This window comes from Pan paniscus, chromosome 2 (genome assembly GCF_029289425.2).
Source record: "Pan paniscus chromosome 2, NHGRI_mPanPan1-v2.0_pri, whole genome shotgun sequence".
Lineage (NCBI taxonomy): Eukaryota > Metazoa > Chordata > Mammalia > Primates > Hominidae > Pan > Pan paniscus.
Window position 1 is genome coordinate 32,797,139 of NC_085926.1, and position 14,844 is coordinate 32,811,982.

The 14,844-nt window shown below is 48.7% G+C and overlaps 1 protein-coding gene across 1 annotated transcript in view; it reads left to right on the top strand.

The window, feature by feature from the left end:
- The first annotated feature begins 825 nt into the window (after positions 1–825).
- Positions 826–14,844, top strand: part of TRIM71 (tripartite motif containing 71) — a 79,757-nt gene continuing 65,738 nt past the window's right edge. The window contains exon 1 of the mRNA XM_034956030.2: positions 826–1,793. Within this exon, the coding sequence (XP_034811921.1) occupies positions 942–1,793 (852 nt within the window). The 5' untranslated portion in view covers positions 826–941. The remainder of the gene's footprint in view (positions 1,794–14,844) is intronic.

The window sequence follows — 14,844 nt, forward strand, 5'->3', positions numbered from 1 at the left end:
TCCTGCCGATGAATAATTCAGGGCGGCCCGCGGGGACCTGCGGCCCCGCGCGCTAAGCCGAAGGGGAAGGAGCGTGCGTGAGGCGCCCAGGCCAGGCGAGGCGGGGGCACGAAGGCTCCGGGCCGCGTGGGGCGCGCGTGCGTGTTAAGCGCGGGCAGCCGCGGCCCGGCTGGGCAGGCGCGCGGGAGACTCGAGGCGCGTGGGACGCGCGTGCGTACTGCACGCGTGCGGCCGCGGCTGGGCCACCACGAGCTGCAGCTGCTGCGGGGCCCACCGCCCTGCAGAGGAGGCCGTGCCTGGCTGTGCGCAAGCCCCAAGCGCAGCACGCCGGGCCACCCAGGAGCCCCTGGCCGCCGCGTCATGCGGCGGGGCAGCCGACGTCGCGCGGGGAGACACCGGCTTGGCGACGCGCCGCTCCCGCCTTTACTAGTTTGGGGCTCCTTCCCCTCCCAAGAACAGACTAAATCCGTTTAAAGAAAAGCAACGCACCAAATACTCGTGGAACCAAATTCTGCTCTCGCCAGGACTGGGACTGCACAGCGAACTCTCCTTTTGGGAACTCCTTTCGGCTATCGCGAAGGGAAGCCTCAGCTACTCCAGGGAGTCTTCCGACCTCCCTGCCCCCGCTCGCCCCTCGCCTGTCGGGGCTTGTTCCGGCGTTCCCTCTTCGGAAGGCACGCGGCCCCCAAGTTATCCGGAGGAATCTGTGTCGCCGCTGGATAGTGGCATTTAATGCCTGCAGTGTCGGGGGTGGCAGCGCTCGGGCCGGACGTGGCGAGGCCAAACGGGCAGCGCTGCTCTGGTGCCGGCTCCCGGATTGCAGGCCTAATCGATGCATTTTTCTGTGTGAGTCGGTGACTCCCCCACCCACCTCGTCCGCTCTCTCCTCCTCCTCCTCCTCTTCCTCTCTGGTCTCCTCCCTCCTCCGGGCTGGGTTGCAAATGGCTTCGTTCCCCGAGACCGATTTCCAGATCTGCTTGCTGTGCAAGGAGATGTGCGGCTCGCCGGCGCCGCTCTCCTCCAACTCGTCCGCGTCGTCGTCGTCCTCGCAGACGTCCACGTCGTCGGGGGGCGGCGGCGGGGGCCCTGGGGCGGCGGCGCGCCGCCTACACGTCCTGCCCTGCCTGCACGCCTTCTGCCGCCCCTGCCTCGAGGCGCACCGGCTGCCGGCGGCGGGCGGCGGCGCGGCGGGAGAGCCGCTCAAGCTGCGCTGCCCCGTGTGCGACCAGAAAGTAGTGCTAGCCGAGGCGGCGGGTATGGACGCGCTGCCTTCGTCCGCCTTCCTGCTTAGCAACCTGCTCGACGCGGTGGTGGCCACTGCCGACGAGCCGCCGCCCAAGAACGGGCGCGCCGGCGCTCCGGCGGGAGCGGGCGGCCACAGCAACCACCGGCACCACGCTCACCACGCGCACCCGCGCGCGTCCGCCTCCGCGCCGCCACTCCCGCAGGCGCCGCAGCCGCCCGCGCCTTCCCGCTCGGCACCCGGCGGCCCTGCCGCTTCCCCGTCGGCGCTGCTGCTCCGCCGGCCTCACGGCTGCAGCTCGTGCGATGAGGGCAACGCAGCTTCTTCGCGCTGCCTCGACTGCCAGGAGCACCTGTGCGACAACTGCGTCCGAGCGCACCAGCGCGTGCGCCTCACCAAGGACCACTACATCGAGCGCGGCCCGCCGGGTCCCGGTGCCGCAGCAGCGGCGCAGCAGCTCGGGCTCGGGCCGCCCTTTCCCGGCCCGCCCTTCTCCATCCTCTCAGTGTTTCCCGAGCGCCTCGGCTTCTGCCAGCACCACGACGACGAGGTGAGTGAGTGGGGGCGTGTGTTTGTGTCCATCGGATAACTGCGTGTGTGCTCAACAGCGTTTCCCGGCCGGTCCCACAGCGAGGGGAGGAGGCCCTCTCCGGATTTGGTTTGTATTTCCTTTGGCTACGTGGCAGTCCTTGCTACCAAAGTAGATCATGACCTGGGAAGTATGTGGAAGTGGATTCTGTGTACGTGTCGCGAGGGGCTCCGAAAAATCCCATAGCGTGGGGTCCTCCCTTTTCTGATTTTAATTTCTGTGTGGCAAAACGCGGCAATCGTCTTGAGTTAGGCGTGAGTTGGGAAGAGATAGGTGTGTGTGTTTGTGTAGACGTGGCCTGCTCTTGTGGGCACACCAGAGGCCTCCCAACGTGCTGAGAAGGCGCTCCTTTATTTTCAGATTTTTGTTTGGAAAACTCATAGATTGTTGCCTTTAAAATGGGGCGTGAGCCCGGAAGAGATGGTTGTGTGGGTGAGTGCGTGGAGTTTGTGTGCCTCCGTAGACCTGGTTTCCACGTGCGCACTTGTGAGGGGAAGACTGGTTTTTTTGTTGTTGGGACAGCATGGCAGTCCTTGCCTCCTTACGTTGGGTAAGAGTGGGAGCGTCTGTGGATCTTTGAGGGCCAAGGGCCCCCAGTCTTAAGCCCTTCTCTCTCTGCGGCTGCTTCCTATATTGTTTAAAATGCGTGTTCTGGCCCCTGAATTCTCCTAGCGTGAAATCGCCGTTCGTGGGCCCACGGCTGCACCCCGAGATAGAAGCGGAATAAAGGGACGACGTTACCTTCACCAGCCTGAGTCTCTTGGGCCGCGCCCGCCTGCCCCGACTCCAAGCCCTACAGGAACCGGTTTCCCTGGTTAGGAGGTATCCACCCGGCTCAACCAGGGGCTCGACTTCCTTGGAAAAGACCAAGGCAGCCGTACGCTGCTGGAACGCCGGAGTGCAAAGGCTTTTAGGGCTACATTGCAACCCTCGGGCTCGATTTCGCCCTTTGGGCTGTCGAGTAAACATTTGCTTTTCACACAGTGTGACCCCTTTCTCCTTTCCACTTTGGTATTATGCGAGTGTCGTCTTCTCCCCCGAACCCAATGAAGGCAGGCCAAAAGTCTTGAGAAGCGGGCTCTTGCCGAGGGGGTCGGTAACTTAGGCGATCTACCTGTAGACCGGTGAGAGAGGGTGTGGGTGAAAGTCTTGACTTAGAGCGTAAGCTGGAGACTGCAGAGGCTTTAAAAGCCATAGTGGGGGTCGTGGCCTGTGTGAGCTGGAGAGTGGGTACCGAGCACCGCAAAGGTGAGCCCAGCGCCGCTGCCTTTTCCACTCCTAACCTGTTATTTGGGAAGGAGGGCGGAGCTATTGCCTGATGGCCTTTAGCTGGCTTCTCCTGTTGGAAAAAAGTTGAAATTCTAATCTACTTGTTGTAGGCATCTCCTTTTAAAAGGTTTCTTCTAGGTAAGAAGCTAGGGGGCAGTTATCTTTGTTTTCCGTTTTTAAACTTTGAATGGACTCCTAGTTTTAATATACTGTGGGTTCATGTTCTTTCATCACTTTTAGAAAAATGAGTGATTGAGGTAAATACCGATCCAAATCCCAGGAACAGAAAAATGGAGCCAGTTCACTTGCAGTTTGGGATCAAATGCAGTGTGAGCAGAATGGGGTTGAATCCAGGAGTTTCCCCTTCTGAGAGGTGCTTTTAGTTTAAATGTCAGTTTATATTTCCAGTTAAAGATACACCTATATTTTATTTGGGCTGAAACAGTAGATGCTCAGTGTTGGCAGACTTGTAAAAGATTTATTCACTTTTAAAATTAGAAAACCCTTCAAACTGCATTGGGGAGTGTGAATTGAGAAGTGAAGCTCTCCACTCACCCTGGGAGGTTACTCGGAAGCTCTTCAAATTCACTTTTTAGCATGTGCAATGTCAGGTTGAAGTAACTAATAATCCTTAACATAAAATTTGCTCAGTTTTGAGCAAGATTCTGCTTGCTCTCTTTAGCTTTTCATTAAAAACATTTCGGAAATTGTTTGGCCTTTTTATTCATTCCTGGATTTAGAACGCTAGAAATTTGAGATTAAAGGTGACAAACCAGTGTTCTGAGTAGAAGACTAAAGTGTTAGGAGAGACAGCACTAACAGGTAGTGAGGTTCATAAACGGTTCCACCTACAGCTTAAATAATTCCTTTTCTTTTGATCACGTTAACAGTTTGAGAATATTGTTCCTTTAAAAAGTCATCCCTCTCTGGCTGGGAAGGAGCTTTAGGACATTTTTGGAGGATGATAGACTGACCCATATCCGGACTGCGATACACTGAATGCCTAAATCCACATATTTTAATGTGTATACTGTCTACCTCAATTTTTAAGATGAGCTCCTTAACTGAGTTGCTTCCCTTGTCCACAGTCTCCGTTAAATAATTCAGAGTAGCACCTTTTCCTTATAGTGACTCAGGCCACCTGACCTTGGGAAGGAGGCCCAAACACCCTACCCCAGCCTGCAGGGTCTCTCGCCCAGGGGGACTTTCTTCCTTAAGCATCCCCTTGTAAATGCCTTCTTAGGATTGGCAAGTAAGGTGTCTCGTCTGAGCAATTGGCTTTAAACCGTAATGATGATAACCTGGAAATCTTTGGGTTTTCCAACGAAATAATGAGACTTGCTTGCTGCTACTCTTTTATTTTGGCTTATTTCAACAACCTAGTTGGGGCTTTTCACTAGTTCTGTGCCTCCAGAGTCCGAAAGGCCTGCAGGCTCCTTGGCCCAGCCAGCATCCGGGCGGGGAATCCAAGGCGAGAATCCGAGGTCGCCGTCCCCGGAACAGCTGGCCGCGGGCCCGCTGCGTGCCGCGGGTCCTGGGAGAGGCGGGCGCGCAGGTAGAGTCGCCGCGGGCCTGCGCCGCCGCCCGGCCAGCCCGGAGCCTGCCTCGGCTCTGGGGACGTGGCCTGGCCGGCGGCTGCTCTTCTCCCCGCAGGCACCCGCTGGGGTATTCACGGCCGCTCTGGTCATGGAGTAGGGTCTTCGCTTGAGTTTTGGGGAAAGAGTTTCACAACTAGGGAGTTGTGAGCGCTGCTCCAGCTGCTCACAAGTGGCCCTTTAGTGTTGTTTTGCTTTTGGCACATAGAACGTGAGCCCTTTGCAGCCTTGGAGGCGACACCGGCAGCAGAAATGCTGGGTGTGTTGTGTGCCTAAGCTGGGCGTCAGGATTCTGTGAATGGCGGGAAGTTGAGCAGGGTTTGAACCCAGGAAAGCCTCTGTCACTAGCGGTGAGGGGCAGTGGGGGTGACATTGTTGCCACCTGGAAAACATTGTAGCCCGCCCCACCCGAGGATGGCAATATTGTTCCCAGTTAGGCAGGTCTGGGGGTGGCGTTTTCTGGAGTCTGGTTGGAAAAAGGGGTGCAGGTGTTGGTAGAATCCATGCGGTCCCTGTGTTGGGCTTTAAAATGCCTCCTGAAGAGAAAAGTTCTAGAATTCCAACTTGATTTGACCCTGAACATTGAGCACTCCTGGGACTGTCTCCTGGCAGGAAACTTAAAGTGGCTTCAGACACTTGGAACAAGGAGGTTTGCTGCCTAAAATAATCGGTTGCTGTGTGAATTTGTTTTGTATATTTTAAGTCATATTGTAAATGGGACTGTACCTGTATTCAGCACCAGTGTATATTATTCTCTGTTCCCAAAGTCTAAGTTTTTTCAGGTCTGCATATACTCAGTGTATGCATGCTTATTTTTAAATTATATTCATGTTCTTGCATAAATTATAAAATCCATTCCAAAATATTTTTAAAAGCATAATACAAATTTCCCACTTACACTGCATATCGAAGTAATTCTCTTTTTAAAGGTGTGAAATGTAGGTATAGCTAAAGAACCACTTTCCTATCTTTTCCGTCTTTAGAGGCGATCAGATGTAACTAAGTTGGTGAAATTTATGATAAACTTTGAGAATTTCTACAAGAAATTGGGATTTTAATTGGAATCCGATTGATTCATATTAATTTCAACAAATTTTTAAAAAAAATTTTTTTAAAGTAAGGACAAGGAGAGAAAGTGAACAGAAATGGGTATTCTAGTATTTCTGTTACCTGCCTTCAACCTGCTCTACACTACTGGGTGAATATGTCCTCTGAGTGCAGACATCTCACCTACTGGCTGGAAAACCAAACCTAACTGCCTTGAAAATAATTACAGAGGTTGCTGCTTTGAATCCAGTTCAGCAGGTAGACATTAGGAAGCCTATTGAATTCAGAAAATGCTTGATAAAAATATATGGGAGGGAAATGTTCATTATTGATATGTTAATTGCTTAGCCTTTGTGGGCTTAAGGTAGTTCCATTAAAGTGCATAGGAATGGATTTTTCAACATGGACCCTCAGGAAGTGGGCCACAGCTTGTTTGGCAAGCCTGTGCTGATGAGGTTGCCTTGAAGGCACAACCTGTCATAAACTGTGCTAGTAGTATGGAGGCTGTTGTGGTATCAGCACTGTCTGGGAAACCTTTTGTGATTATTTTTTCAGTTTCCTTCCTTTACAGAGATAAACTATAGTGGTTTTAGTGGTTTGGGGATTGCATAGATTTGATACAAGATTTTTATTTCCTATTCTAGGAATATACATTTTGGAAGACAAGATATTTGGGGAAAAAACGTTACTTTTTCTAGACTTCCACTTCTTCATTTGACAACAGTATTTGTTCTTTATCATTGACATTGTTTTCAAAGTGAAATAGTTGTACTTGAAATGGGGAAACCCAGGAGGCGGAGGTTGCAGTGAGCCGAGGTTATGCCATTGCACTCCAGCCTGGGTGACTATCTAAAAAGATACAGGGAAATCTTCCTAAAAGTGTTTGAAGAGGGTCAGGCGTGAGCCACCGCGCCTTTGGGAGGCCGAGGCGGGCGGATCACGAGGTCAAGAGATCGAGACCATCCTGGCCAACATGGTGAAACCCTGTCTCTACTAAAAATACAACAAAAATTAGCCAGGCGTGGTGGCGCGTGCCTGTAGTCCCAGCTACCCGGGAGGCTGAGGCAGGAGCATTGCTTGAACTGGGGAGGCGGAGGCCGCAGTGATCCGAGATCGTGCCGCCGCACTCCAACCTGGGCAACAGAGTGAGACTCGTCTCAAAAAAAGAAAAAAAAAGTGTTTGAAGATTGGGTAAAAATTGCCATTTCCCATCTAGTTCTTCCTTCCATTGTATTATAGCTACTTACTTAATACTTTTATTTAGTCCTTTTGTTTTTTTCTGAGATGGAGTTTCACTCTTGTTATCCAGGCTGGAGTGCGGTGGTGCAGTCTTGGCTCACTACAACCTCCACCTCACGGGTTCAAGTGATTCTCCTGCTTCAGCCTCCCAAGTAACAGGGATTACAGGCGCTCGTCACCTTGTCCGGCTAATTTTTTTTTTTTCTTTTTTTTTTTTTTTAAGTAGAGACGGGGTTTCACCATATTGGCCAGGCTTGTCTCTAACTCCTGACCTCAGGTGATCCACCTGCCTCGGCCTCCCAAAGGGCTGGGATTGATTACAGGCAAGAGCCACCGCGCCTGGCCCTAGTCCTTTTCTTAAGGCTGAGTCTCACTCTTCCCAGGCTGGAGTGCAGTTGTACAGCTCCTTAAAGCCTTGACTTCTCAGGCTTAAGAGATCCTCCTGCCTGTGTCTCTCAAGTAGCTGGGACTACAGGCTCTAGCCATCACACCTGGCTAATTTTTGTAATTTTTGTGGAGATGGCGTTTCGCCATGTTGCCCAGGCTGGTCTCAAACTCCCAAGGTCAAGCGACCTGCCTACCTAGGCCTCCCAAAATGCTGGGATTTCAGGCATGAGCCACCTCGCTGGGCTAGATAGTCCTTTTCTTTTCTTTTTTTCTTGAGATGGAGTCTCGCTGTGTCACCCAGGCTGGAGTTCAGTGGCACGATCTTGGCTCACTGCAACCTCCGCCTCCCTGGTTCAAGCAATTCTGCCTCAGCCTCCCAAGTAGCTGGGACTACAGTCATGTGCCACCATGCCCGGCTAATTTTTGTATTTTTAGTGGAGACGGTGTTTCACCATGTTGGCCAGGCTGGTCTTGAGCTCCTGACCTCAAGGTGATCTGCCTAACTCAACCTCCCAAAGTGCTGGGATTCAGGTGTGAGCCACTGTGCCTGGCCCTTAGGTAGTCCTTTTCTAGAAGGATCTCAGGAGGCTTAAATGTCTAGTTTCCTCAAGTACTACTTAATATGGATGCAACTTTCTCCTCACATGTAAAATTATGAGCATAATTGGGCTTTATGTCTTTTCACTGAAAAAAGGAACTAATAATCGTGCATATATAGTAAGGAAGTTAGCTCTTGTGGAAGCTGTCAATGAAGTTAAATGGCTAAAACGCTTTTTTTAAAGTGGTTTGCCAGGGTAAAACGTGTTTATAAATTTTTCTGGTTCAAGATAAATTTTCATTAAATAATTCGGTAGCTCTAAAATTTAACCCCCTCTGAGTTATTTCTGGTGCTAAAAGTCACATGGTTTGCCATTTCTCCATCCAGTTCTCTACACAGGGCAAGGTTTATTTTGTCTGTATTCATTCTTAGCAAATAAAGGACCATTTCAGTGTCATTTTTGACACAGGCAAAAGGGTGAGATGAATTCTATACTATGCAGGCAGTTTCAAAATACTGCTTCCCCCCTTCTCCCACTCCCACCCATAAAACTAATAAAGGTTAAAGGCCTGGCTCACTAAGGCTGTTTTTGCTATCTCTAACATTTTGGAAGCGAGCAAGAGAAAGATAATGATAAAGAATTACAGTTGCCTTAAGGGAGCAAGATGCCACCCATTGAAGCCTACTCTGTTACCGCTTTTCTTCTTGACCTTTCAAGCATTGTGGCTTGCAAGAGTAAGCTTGATCCATCTTTCCTCTAAAGCTGATGTGACCTCCTGCTTGTTCAATACTAAATTATTCCTCTCCTTTTGAGGTTTTGTCTATACTCACAAACTGAGTTGACTGAAACCAGATTGACTGTTTTGATTGACAAGACTCTGACTTGTCAACCTAAAAAGTGGGAGGAGTAGGGGGCCTAGTGGTGTCCCTTTACATTTGAAACTGTTTGACTTAAACGACATTCCAAAGTAAATCTTTGCCTCTCCCATGCCATCTCTTGCCTTCCTCATGCTGTAGATAAATGCAGTTTGCTTACAACTGGCTTTGAGGGTGGTAGAATGAAATGAAATGGGGGAAGATCCCACTCAACTCCCATCCAGGCAGGGTGCAGTGGCTCACGCCTGCAATCCCAGCACTTTGGGAGGCTGACGTGGGCAGATCACATAAGGCCCAGAGTTCGAGACCAGCCTACCAACATGGTGAAACCCCATCTCTACTCAAAATACAAAAATTAGCCAGAGGAATCCCAGCTACTGAGGCTGAGGCAGGAGAATCACTTGAGCGTGGGAGGCGGAGGTTGCAGTGGGCCAGGATCATGCTATTGCACTCCAGTCTGGGCGATAGAACAAGACTATGTCTCACAAACAAACTCCCATCCAAACCTGAGTTTTAGAGATACTCATATTAGACTTAGGCTAATAGTTTTTTTTGTCATCCTTACTGTAGATTTTCTACTAATCCTAGATGGTTCCTAACCAGAAGTTTAATTCCCATCAGGTGAGTTCTTTTTTTTTTTTTTTTTTTGAGAGGGAGCTCTGTCACCCAGGCTGGAGTGTAGTGGCACCATGTTGGTCAGGCTGGTCTCAAACTCCTGACCTCAAATGGTCCACCCACCTTGGCCTCCCAAAGTGCTGGGATTACAGGTGTGAGCCACCACACCCGGTCAGGTGAGTTTTGTTTTTTGTTTGTTTGTTTTTTTGAGACGGGGTCTTGCTCTATCCTGTCCCTGAGGCTGGAGTGCAGTGGTGCGATCTCAGCTCACTGCAAGCTCTGCCTCCTGGGTTCACGCCATCCTCCTGCCTCAGCCTTCCCAGTAGCTGGGACTACAGGTGCCCGCCACCATGCCCGGCTAATTGTTTTTGTATTTTTAGTAGAGACGGGGTTTCACTGTGTTAGCCAGGATGGTCTTGATCTCCTGACCTTGTGATCCACCCGCCTTGGCCTCCCAAAGTGCTGGTATTAACAGGCGTGAGCCACGGCGCCCGGGCTATGAGTTTGTTTTTAGTGAAGCTATAAATTATCAGTTGGCACAAAAAATTAGCAGCCAGTTGTATTTCACTCAAAAACAATTTTCCACATAGAAGTAGTAGTCTTTAGCAATAAAAATACTGTTTTCAGTAATTATGTTAGCATATTGAAGTTGTGATTATTGGGAATGAGGTCCTTTGTCATGAAGGGTAGGGGGATAATTCTTCTTTTGTTTTGTTTTGTTTTTTTTTTGGTGGAGTCTCACTCTGTTGCCTAGGCTGGAGTGTAATGGTGTGATCTCGGCTCCTTGTACCTTCTGCCTCCTGGGTTCAAGCGATTCTCCTGCCTCGTCTCACGAGTAGCTGGGATCACAGGCATGCACCACCATGCCTGGCTAATTTTGTATTTTTAGTAGAGATGGGGTTTTGCCATATTGGCCAGGCTGGTCTCGAACTCCTGACCTCAGGTGATCTGCCGCCTCAGCCTCCCAAAGTGCCGGGATTACAGGCGTGAGCCACCGCGCCTTGCAAGGGGGGATAATTCTTGATTGTGATCATTTATCTATAAGAGCTTCTGCAGAATAGCACATTTTGTCAACATTAATAGGTTTTAAAGCAGAGCAGTGGGCACAAAAAAGAATAAAGTGGGTGCAGATCAGTTGTGTAGACTGAGGACATACCCTCCTGGTTCTGACACCCTGTGAATTCCAGGGGCCCTTGAATGGACTTTGGAGCCTGAGTGGTCAGTCAGGTCAGGCGCCTCTGAGAATGAGAGCCTTTGTAAACATCTGTTGGCTGCTGCATCCTGTAGCTGTTACTTCTGGAAAGTTTGGCCAGCCATTTTCTTCTCGTCTTAACCTTTTGCAGTTAAAATGTTTTTCTTGAAATGCCAGTGGATTTGGGGAAGTCGTTTCATACTCTTTTGGGACTAATTGGGATAATTATTAAAATGCTGTTGTATAAAAAATCTGCACTGAAGTTTTGCTGCTAAATATAGATTGGATGACTACTTAAGCACTGGTGTTTTAGAAATGAGAATTGTGAATGAGTGGCATCAGCAGCCATTATTACCATGTATTGGACACTTAAAGGAATTCAGGAGTTTAGATCATATATCTCCACATTTTGGTCTGTGCCCTCAGATCAGTGTCAAAGGGAGATATTTCTATTACTTAGGATTATCAATAGATTTGTACTGAAAATGATTCCAGAAATGTTGTAGATAAGCATTGAGCAGGAGAGTAGAAAGTTTAGGTAACAGTTGGATTTGTAAGACTCCTGATAGGCAGTCTTAATCAAGTGTCTATTTAATTATTTGGCTTTGCTTGAGCACTCTGATTCTAGGTTAGATTCTGCTTTGCCTCAGTTTTTGCATCTGTAAAATGAGGGTAACTCTTTGCAGTGTTGTAAGGAGTAGAGCTGAAATATAAAGTCTCATAGCACAGTGCCCTACAATTGAAGGCAATTGTAAACTTTTTTTTTTTTTTTTTTTGAGATGGAGTCTTGCTCTGTCACCCAGGCTGGAGTGCAGTGGTGCAATCACAGCTTACTGCTGTCTCAACCTTCCCGGCTCAAGTGATCCTCCCACCTCTGCCTTCCAAGAAGGTGCATGCCACGATGCCCGGCTAATTAAAAAAAATTCTTTTTGTAGAGACTGGGTTGCACCATGTTGCCCAGGCTTGTCTCTGACTCTTGGGCTCAAGCCACCCTCCTGCCTGTCCTCCCAAAGTGCTGGGATTACAGGCGTGAGCCACCTCATCTGGCCCCAATTTACATTTTATATGACATGTTTGAAAACCACTAATTTTTCTTATAATTTTTTTGTAGAGACAGGGTTCTCACTTTGTTGCCCAGTTCACTGGTCTTGAACTCTTGGCCTCAAGTGATAGCAATCCTCCTATGTCAGTCTCCTAGAGTACTGGGGTTACAGGCATGAGCCACTGTCCCCCACTAGAAAACACTAATTTTTTTTTTTTTGACACAGACTTTCCCTCTGTCGCCCAGGCTGGAGTGCAGTGATGTGATCTTGGCTCACTGCAACCTCTGCTTCCCAGGTTCAAGCAATTCTTCTGCCTCAGCCTCCTGAGTAGCTGGGACTACAGGCGTGCACCACCATGCCTGGATAATTTTCTTTTTTTCTTTTTTTGAGATGGAGTTTTGCTCTTGTTGCCCAGGCTGGAGTGGAATGGCACGATCTCGGCTCACTGCAACCTCCGCCTCTCAGGTTCAAGTGATTCTCTTGCCTCAGCCTCCCGAGTAGCTGGGATTACAGGCATGAGCCACCATGCCCAACTAATTTTGTATTTTCAGTAGAGACAGGGTTTCTCTGTGTTGGTCAGGCTGGTCTCAAACTCCAACCTCAGTTGATCTGCCTGTCTCCCAAAGTGCTGGGATTACAGGCGTGAGCCACGACGCCCTGCCGTCACCACTAATCTTTAAAGCCAAGGTATTGTGTGGGGGCTGGGGAGAGGAAGGGAAACTGTGGCATATCAAGGAAGCAGATCAACTTGCTCAATGGAACAGTCTAATCTCAGCAACTAGAATATTTAGTAAGCATTAATGTCATGGTATTGTGTGTGGGGGGGTGTGTGTGTGTGTTTGTGTGTGCGTGTGTGTGTGTGCATTGGAGGAGGCATCTGAAGAGGAATCAAATCACAAGAAAGGCCTTAAGTCTTCATAGAAGAAGCTTCTCCATTACAAATGGGAATGCTGAGGCCTGGTTATGAAATGACTTCATCAGAAACTGTCCTGACTCCTAGTCTAGCACTCTTTCCACATTGCTATTTATGTGACAGTAACATGTGTTATTGACAAGTGTAGCGTTTTGAAATTAACCCTTAAAAATCTGCTTAATACTAAATTTACTGCCTGAATTTTTTTTTTTTTTTCCGAGATGGCGTCTTGCTCTGTCGCCCAGGCTGGAGTACAGTTGGCATTATCTTGGCTCACTGCAACCTCTGCCTCCTGGGTTCCAGCATTCTCCTGCCTCCCCGGGTATATGGGACTATAGGTACATGCCACCATGCCCGGGTAATTTTGTATTTTTAGTAGAGATGGGGTTTCACCATGTTAGCCAGGCTGGTCTTGAACTCCTGACCTCAGGTGATCCGCCTGTCTTGGCCTCCCAAAATGCTGGGATTACAGGTGTGAGCCACCGTGTCCAGCCTCTAAATGTTTTTGTTTTTTGTATTTTATCTTCCTGCTTTGACCTTTTCTAAGTCATTAAGGAGAATGTTAAAAAGCATAAATGGGCTCTGGTCTCTTAGCCAAAAACTGAGTATAACCATCTTGCAAAAAACTGCCTGTCATTCCAAAATTAATTTAATAGTAAGTATTACCAGAACGATAATTTAGCAAGGGAGAAAGCTTTGAGTTTTGTTAATCTCTTGAAATGATAACTCCATCTCACAGTATGAGGGTGAGGTGCATCCTCTGGGCATATTCTATTCCAGATTGCCGGGAATGGAGCTCATCTCCTGCTCCTGTCCCCATACCCTCTCACCCTGGCCCCAACACCTCAGAGCAATTTGGCATTGATGGATTGGGGATTTTTACACTGAGTCTGGCCTCTGTTGATATCAGTGGATTTAAGGACCAATTCTAGCTTTTGCCTGATTGTCAACTTCCAATGAGTTATGCAAGTTGGGTTTGACCCTCAGAAGATGCCCAAAGTCTGCCTTCATTCCTTTGCAGAAACAAAGGACACTTCTTAGTTTTCAAGCCATAGAATGCCTCCCCCTGCCCCAAATGTTGAGGGGTTTTTTTGTTTGTTTTGATGTTTGTTTGTTTTTTTGCTGGAACTGGAGTGCAGTGGTGCAATCTAGGCTCACTGCAACCTCTACCTCCTGGGTTCAAGCGATTCTCGTGCCTCAGCCTCCCCAGTAGCTGGGATTACAGGCGCCCGCCACCACGCCTGGCTAATTGTGATATTTTTTAGCAGAGACTAGGTTTCACCATGTTGGCCAGGCTGGTCTCAGGTAATCCGCCTACCTCGGCCTCACAAAGTGTTGGGATTACAGGCGTGAGCCACTGTGCCTGCCTGCAAGTGTTGAGTTTTGATGGATTTTTCCCCACGTTATATAGATGGGGGTGGGGGACCGTGGGGGATTTTGGAGATGAAAGGGGAAGAGTGGCTTGAAAAATGCTCTCAGCTTCTTGGTATAGGTAAGACCATGAGCTACAGAGTAACAACTGGATTTAAGTCCTAGTGTTGCCCTATGTGACCTTGGACAAGTCACTTAACTGACTTGATTTCTGACCTTTAAGATGGGAGTGATAGAGGTGGCTACATCTCCCAGACCTATTTGTGGGGAGCTCTTTCACATGAAGGTGCTTTGAAAGAGCTAGAAAAATTTATATTGTAATGTATGTGCCCATAACTGTAAATAATCATGAAAAAATTTGGCTTCAACTTTTCCTGCAAGTTGCAGCCAAACAGCTAGTTTCTTTTCATGAAATTAAATAATGTTGCTTATCTTCCTTTTTTTTTTTTTTTTTGAGACAGAGTCTCGCTGGGATGCCCAGGCTGGAGTACAATGGCGCGATCTCGGCTCTCTGCAACCTCTGACTCGGGTTCAAGTGGTTCTCTTGCCTCAGCCTCCAAAGTGGCTGGGACTACAGGCGCGTGCCACCATGCCTGGCTAATTTTTGTATTTTTAGTAGAGATGGGGTTTTACCATGTTGGCCAGGCTGGTCTTGAACTCCTGACCTCAAGTGATCTGCCCTCCTTGGCCTCCCGAAGTTCTTGGGATTACAGGCATGAGCCATTGCACCCAGCTGTTATCTTCCTTAAAAGATATATTTTGGTTGATGGCCAAGCAGTATTTGATGCCATGAAATAACTTGGGCAGTTCCTCATTGCTGACAGAACTTGATGTGTTAAAATTTGCCATCAAAATATTTGAATGCCTGTTTCTGCTCAGTGTGAATTGTGGTCTTTGCTAAAGATGTATAAGAGCAGTCTACATCCT